The sequence below is a fragment of the Mastacembelus armatus genome, chromosome 4 (assembly GCF_900324485.2).
Source record: "Mastacembelus armatus chromosome 4, fMasArm1.2, whole genome shotgun sequence".
Taxonomy (NCBI): Eukaryota; Metazoa; Chordata; class Actinopteri; order Synbranchiformes; family Mastacembelidae; genus Mastacembelus; species Mastacembelus armatus.
Genome location: NC_046636.1, coordinates 21873702 through 21895317, shown reverse-complemented (window position 1 = coordinate 21895317; position 21616 = coordinate 21873702). Strand labels below are relative to the sequence as shown.

Here is a 21616-nt window from a genome sequence, read left to right as displayed (position 1 = left end):
TACAAGTTACAAAAATGCTCACATGTCATGTGTACATAAAAACTTTTTGTAGTCACTGAACTATTTCTCCTGTCCACACTTGCTGTGAAGGGATCTAAGGCAATTCCAGTGTGAGAGGGTGGGGTATATATTTCAGTTCTACCAAAGGTTATATACCAAAGGTTAGATAAATCAAAACTGAATGTCATCATATCAGCCTTCTGACTTTGGCACGGAAAAAAATTGCAGATTTTTGTCCTTGATCGTTTACACTGAATTTGGAACAGCAAGACACTGCTTCACTGCCACTGTGGACTGAAAGAACATTTGCTCTGTATGGGCATGTCAGTAGCCCCATAGGTTTTCAGTGAGCCAACTTTCTGCAATTTTTTCACAAAGGCTGCATGAGCTCTGGCACGTTGCTCTACATGATTTGCTCTGCAGAGCATGTCACTTTCTATTTGGTCCTACACAAAGCCGTGGCAGTTATCGCAAATTTTATTTCGTGATAAACACTTCATTTCTACCTTCAATCATTTGCTCTGGCCTTCAGATAGAATTTTATGTCCATATATTAGGTCAAATGAATTTATTAATCAAAGGGCTTTGTGTGGAGGGTCACTGGGCAAATACGTTGCTGTTGAAAGAGAGATAGAAACAAAAAAAAAGGATTTAGGGCAGGCAGGGTATCACCCTGAACCGCCAGTATTGTAATGAGTAAATGTGATTATTGGAACAAGATGCAACCACAAGTGTGCAGCTGCAGACATTATGGCACACTGGGTGTTGTCCAGACTAAGATCTGATCATTATTTTACCAGTGCACAAAGATGAAATGTGTGTGGTTCTCACACTTAATTATACAATCTCTGACAGAAAGAAAAAAATAAAAAGGAATAACATGCTCATAGGAAACATTACACCACACAAAAATGTGTCATCTATGTCTGACCTGTTAAACACAAATCCATTTTTGTTTCCACTGATTTAGTAACCGGTAAGATTCTGTGAGTAACGTGGTTGAGCCAGAAATGACTAAAATACGGTTTGTTCATATTCTTGTTCAGATTCTTCAGATCCTGTTTTGCTCATATATAACATATAAAAACCATATATAATTGTCTTCAGTATTATACCATTTGATTTAAAGGAAGCAGAATGTCTTTCACCACAGTCAACCTGCACACATGCAAGACCCTCAACATATTCACACAGGAAGGAAACGCACGTCAAACTCGCTACTGTTCTGTCCCCTCATCTGTGCCCAGCATGCACCTCTTCATGCATTCCACTAACATGTTGTGGTATACTGAGAAAGAACAACACAATGAAGGTGTCAAACTGAAAAAAAGCACTGTGGTAATGCAAATGCACTTCACCGTGGTCTGCAAAGCTTTCAATTAACCAGAAAAAGTGCTTTTATCCACATTTTAGCTGCTTCAGTTTCTGAGTGGAGAATATGGAAATCATCTTCATTATCAGAGGTAAAACTGTGTCCTGATCTAAATACTTTCCAGTGGTCATGAGCAAACCTCATGTAGGTGTAGGAGCTCAAACATGAAACACTTTCAGATTTAAATGATAGACACTTCAGTTGTCGACACTGAGTTTTTCAGCAAATGGACATTAACTTAAGTGACCTCTTTATTTAATTTACACAATAGTATAACATGTTTTCCTTTATCATAAAACACACATGTAGACATCATAAGTGTCAGATCCACACCAAAATAAATATTTAGAACAAAGTTACAACTAAACCAGCATCTTAGTGTTAACTGACCCTCTTAGCATTTGTAACAAGAAATTTGTTTATGTGCATGTGTAGAAATTTCTTCAATTAACCACCAATTTTATAGCTGCAATAAAACACAATGTATTTTCCTTGGGTTTTAACATCACAAAAATTGTCATGATATTCAGTGCACTTGTTATATAGCACAGGAATCACATTCAAAATAGAAAGCATTTGAGTTAAGTGATGAGTAGGTGAAAAGGAATTGATGAGACATTCTGAGCAGTTTACATTCTTTCATCTGAGTAAAACAATGACATCTTCAGATCTTGTAGAGACCAAAGAAGTTGGCATAATGTGTGTGACTAAGGAGACGGGGGTGGGATACATTCACAAAGACTCTGTCATATTTCTGCAGCTTCAGGGCGGAGCCCAGGTAACTCTCTGTGGTCCAGGAGTGCTTTGGCTGCTGAGCGCAGAAACCTGCTCTGTGGGCCTCCATCAGGGTCAGAGATGAGGGAAGTCCTGTGCTCCTCACAAACACAGAATGAACAAACGAGGATGTGGGGTCACATTTCTTAAAGATCAACTCCACTCGTGAATAAATGTGGTAGAGTCCACTCTCGTTGACCTGCAGAGCTCCTTCTCCAGCCCTGTAAGCCACTCCTCCAGATGTGAATGCTCGACCTGCCTTTTGCTCCCACCGTAAAGTGTTGGGGAATAGCACTGTTTCAATCCGCCCTGCAAGAGGGGAGAAATGATCTTACCAAACATATGTATATATATATATATATATACATAAGTATAAGCTATATACTGTATATATATACACATATATGTGTATATATATACAGTATATAGCTTAAATTTGGTGTAATATGTTACCTATCACATGTCCGGCAGGTCTGTTGTCTTTGTCTTCTCCATTCAACTCAGGTTCATGGAGACCTGAAACAACCATCAGATTAGTCACATCACTTGTTCTTTTTCTTTCTTTGGGGACATTTTTTGTTGGGGATGATTTATCTTTGGTAAGACGTGTTTATACTTACCAATTTGCTTCTCTGCTACATGAAACTCGGTCACAGGTTTATCCTATAGTGAAATGAAAGAAAGAGAGAGAAATCTGAATACCACTTCACACAGACTGTGGTGCCTCAGCGCTTTCTTTTGAAATTGCTCTCAGCATTTGTGAGAGAGGATATCCTGTCTCACTGGACCGGTGACCACAGATGGAACGACTGCATCCCTGGTTTGCATCTTTAAATGTCAGAGCAGAGTTGTGGTATATATTACCTGTTCAAATGACTGTAAACTCAAAAGTGAATTAATTATTAGTCTCTGTTAACTTTCCAGCCACGTTTCCATGCCCCCACCTTACACCTACCTATCACCCCTACTCCATGCAAAGGTGAGAGAAGCCACAGCTTTTACATTTTTACAGCTTTACAGCCATCAAATCTAAAGAATTAATATTACATACAAAAGAAAACTAAATGTAATATAAATACTGAAATGCTTTGTTTCACTGCCCAACAATTGCTTCACTGCTTACTTTGGATCATCATATTTCCTGATTTTTGTCATCAACATTAGCTTTTTTAATTCAGAAAAACTGACTTTAAAATGTACTGTGAGATGAGATGAGATAAACTTTATTCATCCCCAAAAGGAAGTAGTAGTAGTCTTGTAGTTAGTCATAAATGGTCAGTAGTAAGAGTAGTCAGTAAGATGTCTATGTCTATCTGCTTGCCTTTTACATGTTGACTTCTATATGCATCACACCCAGTTGTTCCTTACCTGTCTCATATCTCTCAGTTCTGTCTGCATGTTGTGAATCTGGTAAGCTTCGAACCCCAGGCCTGCAAACACAAGCAGGAAGAGCAACAGCACGAGCATGGCCAGACCAGGGCTGACTCCCATACAGCCCTGACTCTTCCCACGACTCCTTATCCTCTGATGGGCAGGCGGGAATGACCAACATGGTACAAGATTCGGAGGCTGGGTGGAGAACTGTGGATCTCCACCTCCATCAACGAGGAACACCTGTGGTAATGGATAGGTCTGGTCACAGCTCATGATGCAGGTCCTACTGTGAAACAAACTTTGTGTGCTTCTATCACCTCTGCACAAAGGAGGTGTGTACTTTGATCTGAACACCCGTCTTAAAAGACCAAGCTTCAGCTGTCAAGGCATTTACAACCCACAAGGCCCTCCCACACACATCATTAGCTGAATACAAGTGCAAATGAACTTGATGTTCAAAAGACATGAAACTATCAATCTATGCCTCTTCTCTGGTTTGTTTTTGTGCATATGGTAAATTTAGCTGTTTAGCTGTTGTGGGTACTATTTTAAATTTGTGTTTGCACTGCACAGCATGCACATAGATCTGTAGCTTAGAGAAAGGAAGCTAGAGGTTACAGCTGACCCTCACTTCACTAACCACCACCACTGCAGCAGAACAGACCTTTTCACATATTCCACGAAAGGAAAGATTTAGTAACCACAAACACAGTCACCTGCAAAGCAACTCAACACATGATTTTCAGGAGTTTTGAACCATGACCTTATCTTATGCAGTCAAACAATTCAAAAAAGCCTTACAATAAAGATGCATTATTTTGGCAAATCTATTTTATGGGGCACAGTGTGTTAGTAAACAGTGATACAGCAGTTTCAGTAGCACACAGCGTATTCTTGGTGGGAAGACATTGCTGCCACATGAAAAGGCTATATTTCTCTGCATTGGCTTTCGTGCCGGCTGCTTGTGAAGAGCTTATAACAAGCAAGAATATAAAGCGATCCTTTAGAGGTGACAATTAACCCCAACCAATACCTCAGATATGGGTTTACAGGAAAGCTGAACACATACCAGCTTCCTCCCCACTCAATGAGGACTAAATACCATTGTGGTCTTTCTGTCACTTTAGGGTTCGTTTCCAAGGATACGCATCAGTGCTGCTTTTTCATTGCGGTGGAATCGGTTTCCATAAAACATCAGCTCTTATCTTTGCTTTATTAAGAAAATTTGTTGCTAAAAAATTGCTTAGCTATCATTGGTGGGCTTTCTGTGGTTTTTGGTAAAGGGCATCTTTCCAACCTCATGGGTGGGAACTTGCAATACAAGAAAAAAACTTAGCCTTGTAGATGTTTGCAGCAACGCTTCTTCACACAGGTCTACATTGAAACTTTGGCAAACTGCTTCTACTATTAAGAGTTACATCATTTGTGAAAAGTTAGTCCACCGTCATATCGTGTAACATTTTTATTTCGATTTTTTTATGTATATTTTGGTAACTGCAAAGGAAAGTCTTGGACCTTAGGTCTGTCCACTGTTGAAAAATTTGTTTAGTTTCCCCAGGGCCCTGCAGAGACAAAGGGAAACCCATTTTGCAGTGTACAAGATGCATACAAAGCTTTAACTAAAAGGGTAAGTACGTCAAACTTAACCATAAATTTCACAGAGTGTCTGCAGTCTAAAGCTGATGTGTCTGTTTCCCAGAAGTGTCATGCTGAAAGCGGTCCTTGCAGCAGCAGTGGCAGCACAGAGTTGGTTAGGTGGGTGGGTCGGTTTTAGGGTCTAACCAGGTCGTGTTTAGAGTTGCTGCTCCAGTTGATAGAAGCAGACAAGGAAACTAAAATGAATCACTGAATCAGCAAGTATTTCTGTCAATTACAGTTTCTCACAGTCTCTCTCATTTCTGTTACACAATGGAGGTAACTGTGGTCATGATGACTGACTGCTGACTGCAAAAGAGTAATGCCTGAAAATGACAATTAATTTCTAAATGACATTACTCATTCCTCTTTTGCAAAAATACCATTTGCATCAATGTCACTCATTGAATTTAACCAAAATTACACTGCATGACAAAAAAACAAAACATAACAAAAAAACGAAGGATTCAATTATAGTTAAAAATATATATATTTTCTACTAGGTAAAAACTGCTACTGTAATAAATTTTTATATAAAAGAGTTCACAAAGCATTTAACTAAACACAGGACACAATATTTCTCACTGTAATAGTTCACTGTATCATGTGTGACTGTCCTCATCAGAAGAAGAGTAACAGTCTAATCCCAGGACATTTCCTGTCCTCTCCTCTGTTGTGCTAGTGTTCATTGATTGTTCAATGTCCCTCCTTGTTGCTTCACAGTTTGACTTATATTCCTGGATATCTCTTTCCTGTCCAACAACCGAAATCACTGTTGTCCCATCATTCTTCTCTGTGCTTCTGCTCTGCAGTGAAAATGTTTGCCCTGACAGAGAGTTATTTAGGTTTGGCAGGCTAGACTGCAGCACCCTGGCTAGGCTCTGAGTTTGAGATAATCTCTTTTGAAATGACGGTCCTCTGAACGCAGCAGCAGCAACTGCAAGTCGTGTACGGTCAAAGGAGAGGGGCCGGTTCTGGTCTGCACAGATGGTCCGTGAGGTTTCTAAGATTGGGTTGGTGGGAACAGGATTGTGAAATCTGGTCTCAGTGCTGATAGGTGGCTGCCTCTCAGTAGCTGAGGGTTTGTGACTTCCTGCCTGGTTGCTGGTAAAGTCAATCTCACATACACCAATCTGACTGCTGCCCTCATTTGAGTGACCAAGTTGAGGGTTTTTTACTGTAAATGACAGAGAGAAAGGAACGGTCAAGACAAATGTTCGCTACTAGACACTGCAGGAAGTACAATACATATCCTGTGGGACAGACGTCAGAACTCAGGAGAAACATGAGTAGACATGGCATGGACATATTGCAAACATGTATGCTATATAGTTTTTATGATAAAATATACTGTGGATCTTGTTATATGACAGGCAAAACAGGACAGGCATTATGAAGAATTTCGGGGTGGGGGTAGGCAAAAGTGGGGAACATTTCTCTGTATTTTATTGAATCAGAAATCGGTCTAAGTGAACCAAAAATGGTTAACTATTTTAAAGACAAAAAAGCTGAAGACCAGTCAGGAAGAGAAAAACACAGTAGCTGTTACATTCAGAAAAAGGTTTGAAGTTTTTCTTCATAAATACAAATTATCAGGTAAAGGCCTGTTATAAAATAAGTGATTTACATGTGTCGTAGTGTTAATAACTGTGAGGTTTAACATAAGGCGAACATTACCAACATAATGCTCACAGGCTGTGCTTGCAATGTTAGAGGGCGGGGGGGAGTGAGCGTGGCACTGCACAAAACTGAGTACATTTGTAGGTCGCAGTTTCAATTTCAGAACCGTTACACCCCAATGAGTCATAACTTTTGACACACTGACCGACGCATGGAGAGCCTTGCGCGTCTGCCCTCCTTTTGCAGTATGCACGGGGAGTCCATGGCTTATGTTTACAGGAAGGGTCAAGTGCTCGCAGTTTGGTGATGAACCTTTTGTACTCTTTTTCCAAGGCCTCGATGTGCAGCTGGAACTCAGCTATCTTCCTCTCTGGATAATGTGAAAGCTGGGATTGCTGACAGGGAAGAGACCAAAACAGATTCAAGTCATCAGAAACCTCCTCTAATTACACCACTATGTATTTCACACCTTACCTGCAAATAATACTCTATTTCATTCTTGATGCTAGGGATCCATTTTTTCACAGAAGAAGCTGAATTAAGAGCAGACTGTGGAAGAAAAAGGCTGTACAGTTAAAGGTGAATTGGGGCAAAGTGTTAAAAACTAGTGCCTGTGTTTCTTGCTCATTACCAGCTTGGGTCGCCGATCCCGGACATCTTTGAGGCGTCCCTCTAAACAGGAAGTGTAGAAAAACTTAATTAGCAACTAGTATTAAACACCAACACAGCTAACAGGTCAAGCTAGCTCTCGCACAAAGGGGTGATTTATCGGCCATGTATTCCTAAAATGCTGGTGTTGACTGTGTGTACTGGCCGCTTACCCTCCCTCTCTTTCTGAAGCCACAGACGGTTCAGTCTCCCTTGTTGTTTTTCTTCGTTTCTTGCCATTTGAACTTCCCTCGGGGGGACAAGTTAGCAGCTGCTCAGACCACGGCGTTCAGGAAAAACAACGTCACGTGACACCAAGTCGCCCTCACGTGATCATAACATACCGCGAGATTAACTCCCAACGTCAGTGAATGTGTTCCTTTGCACTGATACGTGCTTATTATAACCACGTTTCTATTTCGTTTATCTAATTTATGCGTTGCATTTATTTATTTCGTCTTCATTTCTGTATTTTTCACTTCATGGTACCTCCTGTTCTCTCCTGTTTTACCCTGAGTGAAATCAAAATATGGTTTGAATGATGACAGATTACACTTGTAATGCCATAATGTTTGCGAGCTGAGTTGTTTTTCCCTCCCTGGCCTTTTTCTTCTTTAAGCACAGAAGCCATGTTGATGTACCATGAAAATGAAATGAAAAAAAGTAAATAATAAAAACATCCAGTGAAAAGGTGCCTTACCCACGTCTGTTTGTTCCTCACATGGATTATCATTACACTGTAATCTGTTTTCTGTACAGACACTTAGATTGTTTTATGACCTGTAATCATGTCAGTGGCAAAAGATGTCCAAAAACTAGGTTTACCACAATCCCAGATTTGTACAGCAAAGCACACCACAATGTAGTTAGGTCATCAGTTCCACAAACTACATGTAGTGGAAGTACTGTGTGCCACACAGGTTACCATACAACAACATCACAACGGTGATGAGAGCAACCAAGGAGACTGTTTAAGAGCAAAATCCCTGGCTTTATTTTTTTTCTTTCTAAAAAGTTCCAAGCATTAACTAATAAACTGGGAAATTGAGAGACATGGTCAGCACCTCATACCCTGAACTGAGCATAGTGCAGCTCTATAAACAATCTGCCTTACCACAACATTGCATTCTATTTTTCACAGAACAGAGCAGTGGATTTCGTCTCTGATCTCTTACAGTGAAATTGTTGAGTGAAAATTCTTTAAGGGTCCAGAATGGATATTACACCATGAACAAATATCAGCGACCAATAACATTTTCACGCTACATACAGGATTAACATGTTTTAGGGCAAACATGAAAAAATGCCTATAAAGTCCTTGAGAAAGTTTTATCAGTTACGCTGGTCTGATTCAATCTGACTTTTTATATATTTATTTTTTGCATATTAAACAACCAGTGACATAGGTAATATACCCTTATTAGTCCCAAAATGGGGAAATTCCATTACCACCCAAAGTGCACACACACAGCAGTGAACACACACAACCGTGAACACACACCCGGAGCAGTGGGCAGCCTGTGCTGCGGCACCTGGGGAGCAGTTGGGGGTCCGGTGCTCAACAGTCTCACCTCCCCTTGGGGGTGTTTCTTTGCGATATTTTTTTGCATTCTTTGTTTTACATAATACAAGAGTGAGATAACAGAAAAGAGATGTTAGGGTCACACACACACACACACACACACACACACACACACACACAAATTACAAAGAAGTGTGAAGGTTGGTTATTGTCAGATAGACAGATAAAAAAATCCCACCATGACCTTTACATTTCTCCACTGGTTGTGCTGTTAGTCACTTGCTATTTTAGTCTTGTTTTAACAATGTAACAGGAAAAGAAACTTCACAGGAAAGTCTACCAACATTTGTGTTTATCAGATTATAACAATCCAGTATAGTTTGCACCACTGCTCTTCTCTCAATAAAGCGTAGCTGAAATGCATAATGCACCTTACACTGCAGTTTTCTGGTAAACAACTGAGCACAGACCACACAGCAACCACAGGAAAATCAACCAGATCAATCAAGATTACAAATTATATTAAAAAACAGATTTCAGGAAAGCGATACAAGAAAAACGTACCACACTTTACTAAAAGTAAAAGTCTAATGTTCAGCCTCAATGTGAGGCTGCAGACAGAGCTGTGACTGAAACGCTGACATTACTGGCACAAGATAAAGTCAGGGGTATAAATGTCCCCATGAAATCCATCCAATAACAAGGTGAACAGACAGACCCAAAAACGGAGCTGAAAATCTATATGATAATTTCTGGTGTGGACACATTATTATTATCATTATTTTTTTGCTCTAAGGACCATGGCTAATTTATGTTAGGAGGACACATTTCTAACCTGAAATATGTAAAAGTGACTTTGCATTTTAACTTCCCGTCATGTGCATTTTTTTTAAGTTCATTCCATCTATTTGATGAGAAACATCTTTCTCTTGAGTAAAGTTGCAATGCTGTCATGTTCTGGCGTGTGTCCACTCTGTGCCACCTGCAGCGGTGTTTTCCCCACATTATTTGTAGCCTGCAGATTCACCTTTTTTTTCCGTCCCATATGCTTGCCTTGGCCCCAGTTGACAAGCCTCTTAACTACCTCCTGGTGTCCACTGCGCACAGCACAGTGCAGAGGAGTGTCTTTGCTGTGATCTGTAGCATTGATCTTTGCCCCAGCCTCCAGGAGCAGCACAGTCACATTATCATGGCCTTTCTCAGCCGCGACATGAAGTGGCGTTTTCCTCCATGTGTTTCTCTCCTCTATCCCCTTGTTGTTGAGTGACTGTAGAAGAGCTGAAACAACGCTGGCATGCCCAGCAGCTGCTGCATAATGGAGAGGTATGGAGCCATCCATGTCTTTAGCTCCTCCCTTGGCCTTGTAGGACAACAGTGAAGTAACAGCATCCAATTTCCCCTCCATAGCAGCCAGGTGGAGGGCAAGTTTTTTGTTGTTATCAGTGGTGTTTGGGTTGGCTTTGGCTGACAAGAGCAAGTCCACCACACAGCTTTCTACCTGAGAAGAAGCTGCCCAATGCAAGGCTGTCCTCCCCAGTTTGTCTTTGACTTCAGGATCTGCCTTGTTTTTAAGAAGCCGTATCACTGTGTCTGCATGGCCATGTTGACTGGCTAAATGCAGCGGGGTCAGTCCATCCTGGGCTGCTACATTGACCTAAAGAAATTATGCATATCTCTTAGTCTCCACAAACATACAGTCAGTATGACACTAAGTGGTTTGACGTTTACCTGCGCTCCAGCTTTTAATAACAGATCAACTATCTCAGGTCTATTACACTGAGCTGCCAGATGGAGAGGGGTTCGATCTTTAGGTCCAGTAATGTTTGGGTCCAGTCCCTTTTCCAATAATGTCTCCACTATGGGAACACTGCCACTGTGGACAGCCAGGTGCAATGCTGAGAGGTCAGATAAAGTAGCATCCAGTTTAGCCTGATTTTCTACCAGAACACTGAAAAAAAAAAACAAAATACAGAAAGCCATATAATATTTATTCACATTCACCTGATATAAGTGGCTCAAAGAAGGCCCTTTTTTAAACTTTTTTTTGTCACTTTATTGATTCAAATATTCTGTTGTAAAGTTTTAAATTTCACAATCACAAAAGTGATTTTGGTTTATTACACTTGACCTTTATCCATATGCTATTATGTAAATGTGGCATAATTACACAAGTGTCATCCAGCAGCATATAAAGCAGCATATAAAAGTTGTGTGGAAAAAAGTGCCATACTCAGGCTCTTTTGTGCTTATTGAGAGGCTGATCAAACACGTCATGAACCTTTGTGTAACTGGAGCGTAGCTAATTTGGTGGCATATCAATAAATATATGAATTAAATGCAAATTAGAATTCCTTAATTGATCATCTATATAGTATGAACCAATCTAGTATCTAGTTACTAGTTACTTTTTGGAATCAATTATATATTCCAAATTACAGTAAATTTACTTGTAACAGAGTACTGTTACATTTGTATTAATGCTTTTTGCTTTTACTTCAGTTAAGGATCACAGTACTGCCACTGCTGTTGATCAGACTGATAAAAAGGCAGGTTGTACAACAGATCAAATATAAGTGGTCACTCATTTTATTAAATTTGTACTTCTACAACCCTCCATACCACTTTCTTTAAGCATTTGAATATGTAAGAGTGTGTTTTAGAAACATTCAGTCCCAGGACTGTTACCTGAAGACTTCAGTGTGTCCCAGCTCAGCTGATAGTAGGAGAGGAGTGTACCCCTGCTTGTCACACACATTCACATATGCGCCGCTGTCAATCAGAGCAGTCACTGCTCCACTGAGGTTAAGTTTAACAGCTGAGAAGAGAGCAGAGGCCAGTGCATCTCCACTCAGAGCCCCTCTGGCACCAGCTGTGGTTTGATCAAAGCATATTGTCATATTACATGTCTGAAGCTTAATTTTTTTATTTATGAACAATCAAAACCTCAATATGTTAAATAGATTTCAGTATTACAGTCTTTGGTGAAAAGACTCACCAAGCAGCAGATGTAGAATTGATTCTTGACTGAGCTTAATTGTTTCATTTAGAACATCCTTTGTGACACTGGCCCCTGCATTTAGAAGGACATTCAAAGTTTTTTCATTGTTCCTGGTAACTGCATAAAACAAAGCTGTTTGATCATGTTTGTTTCTGCCATCAACAGCAGCCCCACTCTGAAGCAGCAACTCAGCCAGCCTCCAGTTGTCTTCCATGGCTGCCATGTGGAGAAACATGTCCTGTGCGTGGCTCTTGGACTGCTTGGCCTCCTCCTTTACCATGACTTTCACACAATCCAGATGTTTATTTTCTGCAGCCAGGTGAATGGGTGTTTTGCCTTGCAGATCCAGAGTGTAAATGGATGCCCCAGCATTTATAAGGGCCCTGACTATCTCAGTGTGACCCTTGCTGGCTGCTCTGTGAAGAGCTGTGTAGCCCTTACTATCCTGTACATCCAGTCTGGCTCCTTTACGGATCAAGAGCTGAGTGATGGACAGGTGGCCGTGCTCGGCAGCTACATGTAAAAGAGTCTCATTGGAGAAGCCAGTGTTGATGTCAGTGTCTTCTAACAGCTCCTCCAGCAGTGCTGGTTCTCCATCTGTTGCAGCCATGTGAATCAGATTTTCTGGTTTGCTTTGTGCAGGTTTATCCTCAACCTTTTCAAGTGGCACAGTGCTTCTTTCTTCTTTTTGGTGGCTAAATACTTTTGTTTCTTCAATGGGGAGTGAACTGTAAAGATTTTGATTTGATTTTGGAGTCTGAGTGACTGTTGGATGGCTAATTTTATCCATTCCCTCTTTTTCCCTCTCCAACAAATATCCAATCAACTGTCTCCTTGTGTCTCGAATGTGTTCATTTACACTACCTACATAGGTCTTGATTCGCTGATAAAGGTCAGGTTCTGCCAGCATAAGACAGGGATGGAAAAACTTACGACATGCTCTTTCACCTTTGGCCTCCAGGATGTCCAGGACCCTGGAGTTCTGATCAATCTGTGTCCTGATGGTCAAAATGATCGACCTCTTGGTTGATGGCATAGCCCCCTCTGTGACAAGAAGATCCAGTAGATATTCAGTATGTGAGATCCCATAAACCAGATCTCTTCTCTTTGCCCTGATCACATCCACCGCATAGGGGTTGACATAGTTTGATGATGACTGAGCATCAAAATCCTTGAATGTATTGAACATCTTAAATCTAGGTCTTTACACTGAACAAGTCATCGCTCTAACTGGTGGTTCTGGCCGGGTGTGTGTGTTTATACTTTATCGCTAAGTAAAATATGTGATCCTAGCAACTAAATACAGACAGACACCATACAACATACAGATCTGCCCAGCTCAACCTGCCCTTTGTAAGATTATGTGACCACCTTATATTGTTACTTTATGTCAGATGCAGAAATAGCTCTAACAGCATCATACATTGTTGACATGGAAATCTAATGTTCTTTTCTGAGCCTAATTAGTGTTAAACTCATTATAAAAGGTGACGACAATAACAGGGTTTGAAACTGGCGTTTTAAGATGTTTGTGTGGCTGACTGAGAATGTGTAGGTGCAGGTGTGATGGTTTCCCTGGGTAACCCCTTTCTACTCAATATCTGGATAACTCCTTGCCTATGTTAAAAAGTCACAAATGGTGATGGTGCCATTTTACACCACCCACCAGCAAAATATTTTCCTCTAAGTGGTGGAGGAAAGCCTAAAAGAAACTAGATAATGTAGCAGAATAACCTCACTGTTACATCTCATTATGGAAATATTACTACTTATGCATTAAAATGTAAACAGCATTTTAGCATTACAGCTAAAGTAACTACTAAAGTATAGTTGTAACTACTGCCAGGTAATTTCATCTGTAGCATTGCGCCGATTAACATCTTAACATCTCAGCACATGTTAATACAGAAGCTAATAAGGTTAGAGAATTAAATATTGGGGATAGTTTAATCTTCACATAGATAATAATAAAAATCAATACAAACACAATACACACACACGTTTCAAACGATAATGTATGATGTATTTTGAATGTATAAGCCTATGATTGTAAATGCACTCAGTCTTGAGGCTGCAGGTAGCTATTATCTCACTAATATGTCAGAGTTTATTTGAATACACTACAGAATAAACCAGGTTTATATCGCACTGTCCCTTCATCTCTATCACTCTTTCTTTGTCGCCTTGTTTTTGGCCGCTGTAATGTTTTCATGGGTAGCCTTGGGACAACTTCTCAGGAGTCTGGATTCATTTTATGCAGAGATTACAGCGTCTATCCACTTCCCGTAACACACGCCTCCTCCGCGGTGACGTAGATCTTCCGAGCGTTCCCGCTCCTTATATGGTGAGGAAGGATGCCACTTTCCGGAATGATGTCATGCGGCCGCACGGCTGAGAAATCAGAGCAGGTTAAAGTAGATTTATACTGGGAGAAGAATTCCCGTTATAATTATGAACACGGGAAATACTGCTTGGATTAACAAACCAATCAGACCACCCCCCCTCCCACAGCCATATGGTCAACTTTTATAACTGGTTTATCTCTTTAGTGATCACATTGAGTGATTGTGTTTAAACGTGTGCGTCAAACAATATTATATAAGAAAAAAGTAGATAGAAAGATTAAAAAGAAATAGGTCCTTATAAAGAAAATCAAAGGAGGAGTGCAAAGGAGAAAGAAAAATATGAAACCAGTTTTCCTCAGAAAAGAAACATTTGTTTCACCTTTACTGTCTAGCTATTAGACTATAGTCCTGTTTTCAAGCATCTGTAATATTTAACCTGCTCTCATCCTTTAAAATCAATCTAGTCTGTAACAATTTAATCGATGAGTCAACCTAAACTACAGCGGAGTTATGAAGTAAACCACATTATGTTTCACCTGTCACGTAGCCCAGTCTGTGTCGCCCTCTGGTGTTTCTTTGTGAGCAAAACATGCTGGGTATAAAACCCTTAAGACAAATCTATGTCCTGCCACATGTAACTGCTCTAATTACTCTATGCTGGAATCTGAATGGGGCTTATAGTATTTGTTGCTTTTCCTGGCGGTAAAGAAAAAGTTACTGTTAATTGTATACAGCCACCAGCTGTTTGTGAATTCAGAGATATGAGATAGACAGATAGATAGATAGATAGATAGATAGATAGATAGATAGATAGATAGATAGATAGATAGATAGATAGATAGATAGATAGATAGATAGATAGATACTTCATCCCCCATGGGGGAAATTCAGATTGTCCATCAGCTCCATATTTATAGATATTTATAGATATCATTTATATTTAGAGTTTAACAAATAAATCTCAGTGTTTTAAACTAAACTGGTTAGAATGTTAAATGACAATATTGTCACAGAAAGTGAGCTATATGATAACTGTGTAGTAATTACCAAATATTCTCCCACAAAACCACACTGGCACTTTTACATTTTATTGAGATAATAGGCTACTCAGTAACGTGTCATCCATAATTACAGAAAGTGTTTTGACGGTGTCTTTCACATGCTTGGGTTTTCTTTACTTACAGTAGCACAGGAATTATGGTGCAATATCACAGAGCATGGCCTCATGTGACTTTACTCTTATGTGTTGAAGCAGTGATTGTCTACCTGCTCCCATTAACCTGCTGTAACTTTGATATAGCTCTGCAGTGTTATATCTACAGTGTCAGATAGTGTAAACTACAAACTATCAATGGGCGTTTTGTGTAATATTATATATGTATATATACTGGTAGACCTGTGTGTGTGTGTGTGCGCTGCGAAATAAAGGTAGAGATCCCAAGCTGTACATCCCAATTTGCAGTATCAGCCTCCATCAGTAAGAGAGCCTGATCTGACAGCTGTAACACAGTCACTTAGCCAGGATCAATATTAGCACTAATGGAATTTACCTTGCAGTACTGGGAACTAGGAGTTCTTGCAACATGTTGCAACATGTTTTATTGTTTGAGCTCCTGACAGGGCACACCCACTTTCCTCAGTCACACACAAGAACACAGAGGCAGTGTTGCTTCATTTTATCTGGTTTATTTCCTTAAATATTGATTAGTTTTTGAAGTGCTCAGAAAACAAAACATAAAAAATTATACAGTATTCTTATTACAAACGGTAAACATAAGTATTCCAAGTTGATCTTATATACATATAACAATGAGTGAAACCCCATTAGACAACTTTAGAAAAAAACAAGTAAATCTTGAAGCTTTTCTAACTTGATTTCTTACAATTAAGAAAAAAGTACATTGTACTGTAACTCAGAAGTCAGGCAGATTTTGTTACAACTTTTTGGCCGTTTAGAGTTGGCCAACACGCCCAAGTTTGAGGCCATTATGGCTACAGCAAGAAAAGTCTATTGCAGGTCGTTAAATCCTTTAATACTGATTCTCATTTGGTGGTCATGAGAAAGTCCATGTAGAGCTGGCTCTAAATCAAGAAAAGTTCAGTCTTGTCCAGTTCTGTAAAAACAAAACAAAACAGCACGAAACAGAAACAGTAAGGTATCCTGCTTGTTGCCATGCCCTCCCTGGTTCATGGCTGCTGTCACTGTCCCGAGCCTCTCTCTGGGACGCGCCACCGGGGAGCGCCTGGCACTCAGGAACATTAGTGCGGCCCCGGTCCTGCCAGTGTCGCGCCACATCATCCCAAATTCCGTACGATTTCGGGAGATACAGCCACTCACTATCACAGGAAGCGTCCGTTTTGCTCAACTACAGTCTTTTCTCTCTCCGTCGCCGCTGACACCACCTCAGAAGGTCTGGAGCTGCTGCGTCAACATTAGCTGACAGCCACTGTTGACGTGGTTCATCACCTTCTGCTTCAGCTGCGCCACCTGCTCGCGCAACATGTTTGCGGTGGACGCGAGCTCCGAGTTTTGGGACTTTAGGGTCTTCACTTTCTCCTCCAGCCTCGAGATCCGCTCCAGCTTCCTCTTCCGGCATTTGGAGGCAGCGATGCGGTTCCTCATCCTCTTCCTCTCGGCCTTGATGCGCTCCTGACTCTCCATGTCGATCGGAGAGAGAGGAGGGGTTTCCCCCGGCATCTCAGGCACGGTTTGGGGTTCCTCTTTGAGCGCCGTGAGTCGAGGAAGCTGGGCGGAGGGGGGCTGGCCGTACATGGGAAGCTGAGGCGGGGCAGCAGGGAAGGACATGGTTGGGGCTGAGGAGGTGTAATTCGGTGCCGAGACGGTGCTGATGGCCGGGTTGAAAGTGTTCAAGTCCTCGTAAACCGGCGAGTCGGCAACAGATGAAACCGGCGGCAGGGCAGCGTTGGGCTGAGGAGCTGAGGTCACACTCACATTATTAGTGGCTGGCATGTGTTGGTGGTGGAGCTCGGCCAGCGCCCGAACAAACCCCTCTGCGAAGCCCTCCTGCTCGTCCGTGACATTCTTGGGGCACAGGAACTGGGTCGGGGTCGGCGTAGTAGTGATGAGCCCATTGCTGGACTGGATGATGAGCCTCTCCAGCTCCGGGGAGGCCAGCTTCAGCAAGCCCACGTCCGGTGAGGTGAGGATGTCACCGGCTTTGGCCCGGAGGTGAGGTTTCATAGTGCCCGTCGGGTCGGAGAGGTTCAGTGTCATGTTGTGTTTCAGCGCTTTGGGGTTGCTGTATCCGTAGCCGGTGTTGTCGTGCTGGGAGAAAGCGTTGAGTGAGTCGTCATAGAAAGTAGTTTCCATCTTGGTATACATAGAAGAGAAAGCAAAAACAAATGTAGCTCTAGTCTTCTACTGAACAACTTTTCGTCCCCCCTTCTCTTCTTCCTGGTTTATCAGGTGAGGAAAAGCACTGGTTTCCAAACGTCGTCTCTGTGCGTAAAAACTTCCCAACTGAGTGTGCACTTTGCTGACACAGGAATCAGGACTTACTTCTTTCAGCCAGCGATGGTTGATTGTTCGGTGCTGAGTTCACAAAGCTTTGGGTAAAGTATCCAGACTTGTATCGAGTCCAGTGGCTCAAAGTTTAGTCTTCAGGCACCAGCAGCGTGTGTGTGCTGCTTCCTCCGCCTGGATGTGTATATACTCTGAGCCGTACAGCGTGCAGCCAAACCTTATCTGCTGCCGCTGCCTCTCTAAAAATAGCCATGATGTCATGACGGGGCTCTCCTATTGGCTGAGGGGCGTGTCGCTGGGCGGGGTCTTAGTCTTCAGATAAGGCGCGTTGCCTAGACGACCAGTAGACCCAGAAGATTCTTAATCTCGCGGTGGATTGTGGGATGAGGTAATGCTGCAAGGAGAACGTAGCGCGGTGCATTGTGGGATGACGTATTGTTTTTGAATATCTGGTTACCCGCTTTACTGTCAGTTGCGGGACAGACCGTGGTCAGGACTGCAGCTTTTGCTCTACAAGTCTTCTCTAACGGATCTGTTCATTGTACGTCTATTTTCTGTCATACTCTTATTTTAACACTACGGTGTTTGAACTACACTCTTAATTTTGCTATTTAGTTAAACTTTTTGTGCACATCAAAGTATTTTAATTGATCCTACAGAAAGTACAGTTGGAAAAGATCTAATAACCAACGAATTAATGTAATTGTCTATTCTGTTTATCCTTATGTTTACAGTAAATGAAAGTGACAGTCATCATTCTCTTTTTTCTTGCTATATATTTATACAATTATCTAGTTTTATATTAACAGTAACTGAACACGACTGTTTTATTCAGTAATTTCATTTTTACTCCTTAAATTTGACTTTATAGTAGCATTTTGTGAGGCTGATGGGTTGGGAGGGGGTTGTCTTCCAAGCTTTTCTATTATAAAACTTAATTTTATTCATATTTATCTCACTTCAAAGTAGCTATTTTATACAAAATATGTGATTAAAATAAAAATTATCCCCCAAAAACTCTTTTTTTTTTGTTTTTGATTTTTGTTGTTTTGTTGTGTTTTTTTGCAAGATGTCTATGTTGCAACTAAATCAAAGCTGTTGTTTCTGTGGGTTAGAGCTGGAGAAGGTTGTGAGCTCAAAAACCCTGGAAAAAGTCAATGAAAGCCGTTATGTAAAAACAAATCATATATTTTCCACATGTATGTGGAAAATTCTAATCTACTCAGTGGAAAGGCTTCGTGTTTTAAATGTCACTGTATTTCTTAGTTTAGGAAGTCATGGTGGTCTCTGGTTGGTGGTCCCATATAAATTGTCTTATAGCACTCACACACACACTATATTTAAGGATGACTAAACTGTGTATGCTGATGAAGCTAAAATTTGACACCTACAAGTTAATGTAAATGTAGACATGCATTAAAGCTCTGTTGTTTACGTGAAGTTCTCACCAGGTCCATCCCACTGAGTCATCTACACATTAATTCAGTCATAGAAGTCAGATTTACTAGGATCTTTTGATTTTATTATAGTAAGGACCACACACCTGCAAAGCTACCTTTTATTTCTGCTACAGCAAACAAATGGCTAAAGACAAATCTACATACTTCTATTTCTAGATCGAAGTACTGTACATTTCCTATTATCATTGTCATGGTGTGTATTAGTGGAGTGCAGTCCATTGTCCCCTGGCCCTTGGTCAGAAATCACTGATGCTTTAATGACAGGAGGTTAACTGGTGTGTCTCACGTGTCCCCCTCTAGTTCTCCACACTCCCACTGTCTGGGTCATCTTCTGCCCTGCCAGCTTTACTGCCCACTATCTCCAGCACATCACGTCTAAATATGTCTCCCTTGTGTGACAAGTAAATCAGTCCCCTGGCGCTGGCTGGCTCTGAGAGCCACCTAAGGAGAATGAACCAGATCATAAAACACCACCACAGTCTGACTTTTTATTGCTGCTAATATTACCTTTATGTACGGGCAGCACAGTGGCTTGGTGGTTAGCACTGTTGCCTCACAGCAAGAAGGTTCATGGTTTGACCCGGCAAGGGCCTTTCTGTGCATGTTCTCCCTGTGCTTGTGTGGGTTTTCTATGGGCACTCTGGTTTCCTCCCACAGTCCAAAAACATGTATGTCAGGTTGACTGGTGACTCTAAATTGTCCATAGGAGTGAGTGTGAGTGTGTGAGGTTGTTTGTCTCTGTGTGGCCCTGTGATGGACTGGTGACCTGTCCAGGGTGTACCACCTCTCTGCCTTTCACACAGAGAGAGCTGGGATAGGCTCCAGCAGATCCCTATGACCCTAAATAGGAATAAGCAATTATAGATAATGGATGGCCCTTTATGCTCTGTTGTAAATGCCAAACTATGGCAACCAATAATGCTAAATATGATCTAACCGGTTGACTTTACTGATTCTGTGGAGTGTCTTTTTCATTTAAATACTTGCTTCATCTTCAATTTGCACACAAGGGAAAAGGGCAAACATATGCAATAGTATTCAAGTTTCCATTGCATTCACTTTTTGTAGTTTAATAACACTATGGATAAAATATGAGGGAACAGAATAAGGACATGTTGTTTAGACATTTGCTTACACTCAGTGTTTTGCTGGCAAATTGTAAAATATGTATCAACTTTGCCTTATTCATCTATTCTTGACTGAGTTTTGTCTGAATTATATCACATTAAAGAATCATAAGTAGGTCTAGTGCCCACTGACTCACAGCAGGGATCCTCATGTGTGACTTCACTCATTGTTCCAAATAAACGAATGAAGTTAAGGCTAAACACATGATGTCATTTAAAGTTATGTCATTTACTTTAAAGCTGTTTTCAGAGTCAAGTCTCATGGCAAAAGTCAGACCTTGGTAAATTCAGTTTTATATACTTTCAAATACAAAACCCTTAAATGTTTCAATATGGTGGAAAGTTACATGAATTTGATCTACTTTTCTTCTCTGGTCCCCATGTGTAAAGTTATGGAGGGTTAACCACAGCACTGTAATTTGCCAAAGTGATTTTCTGTGTAGGAATGTATGGGACGATTAGCATGGAGGAACCCCGCTGTTTAAGTGACTATTCAACATGAGGTTGGGATACCCCGCTGCTTCCTTGGTTCAGGGCTTGAACATTTGGCTAACTGTGGCCACATACAGTACTTATTCAATATTGCCTCCCGATGTTGTAAGATTGAGACAGAGGCCTAGGAGTGGGACATGCAGTTGAAACCAAATAAATAATGTGAGGAAAGGTGTAGCCATGTCCAATTTAAAAATATATAATGCTTCAGAAAATGAATCCTGACCATGATTACCCCTAAATTAACTTATTTGTGCTCATTGTTACAAGAAAGCTAAATGATTTGCAGACAATATTTAACTGATTTGTTTCCATCAGAAAAACTGGGGCTGTTTGTGAGTAATTTTGATAATAAAATACATATTGAGACTCTGACAAGCAATATTATGGCCAACTGTGGTGAAATGCAAGTAAGTATTCCATCACTGTAGATCACTATTTTTAAGTACACATTTAAGGTGCTTCCCTACAGTGCAGTATTTTACTTGTTATCTGAATATTCCATCTGCCACTGCTGGGAACATCAGTTTGTAGCAAGATTTGACTAAGTATTATGATAATTTAGCGTAGCAATATGTAGTGCTCCAGGAAATGTACTTTATTACTGTCCTTCTCTGGAGAATTTGGCAATAGTTAATAATAATATGGCTCCAGTAGAATTTATAAGTGTCTAGATGCTGAATATTCTTACATCAGTCCTACAATTCTATCTATACAGCTATATATATATGTCTATCGATATATTGCAAGTAAGTAAATGTACGG

The 21616-nt window shown here is 40.8% G+C and overlaps 4 protein-coding genes across 4 annotated transcripts; all 4 read right to left on the bottom strand.

The window, feature by feature from the left end:
- Positions 1-1605: 1605 nt before the first annotated feature.
- faslg (Fas ligand (TNF superfamily, member 6)) lies at positions 1606-4854 on the bottom strand. The gene is made up of 4 exons (XM_026305474.1): positions 3515-4854; positions 2767-2809; positions 2600-2662; positions 1606-2455 (listed from the first exon to the last, which is right to left on the bottom strand). Exons 1-4 carry the CDS (start codon positions 3791-3793, stop codon positions 2037-2039), a joined length of 804 nt encoding a protein of 267 aa, XP_026161259.1. The 5' UTR covers positions 3794-4854; the 3' UTR covers positions 1606-2036.
- A 137-nt stretch (positions 4855-4991) lies between these two features.
- Positions 4992-7718, bottom strand: LOC113129467 (uncharacterized). Its single transcript, XM_026305473.1, has 5 exons — positions 7597-7718; positions 7407-7447; positions 7250-7324; positions 6981-7170; positions 4992-6332 (listed from the first exon to the last, which is right to left on the bottom strand). The coding sequence occupies exons 1-5, from the start codon at positions 7661-7663 to the stop codon at positions 5758-5760; spliced, it is 948 nt and encodes a 315-aa protein (XP_026161258.1). The 5' UTR covers positions 7664-7718; the 3' UTR covers positions 4992-5757.
- Positions 7719-9849: 2131 nt separating this feature from the next.
- Positions 9850-13132, bottom strand: caiap (CARD- and ANK-containing Inflammasome Adaptor Protein). The gene is made up of 4 exons (XM_026305589.1): positions 11941-13132; positions 11631-11814; positions 10655-10893; positions 9850-10586 (listed from the first exon to the last, which is right to left on the bottom strand). The coding sequence occupies exons 1-4, from the start codon at positions 13130-13132 to the stop codon at positions 9850-9852; spliced, it is 2352 nt and encodes a 783-aa protein (XP_026161374.1).
- A 2826-nt stretch (positions 13133-15958) lies between these two features.
- On the bottom strand, positions 15959-17977 carry jun (Jun proto-oncogene, AP-1 transcription factor subunit). Its single transcript, XM_026305434.2, has 2 exons — positions 17809-17977; positions 15959-17619 (listed from the first exon to the last, which is right to left on the bottom strand). The coding sequence occupies exon 2, from the start codon at positions 17617-17619 to the stop codon at positions 16693-16695; it is 927 nt and encodes a 308-aa protein (XP_026161219.1). The 5' UTR covers positions 17809-17977; the 3' UTR covers positions 15959-16692.
- Positions 17978-21616: the final 3639 nt, after the last annotated feature.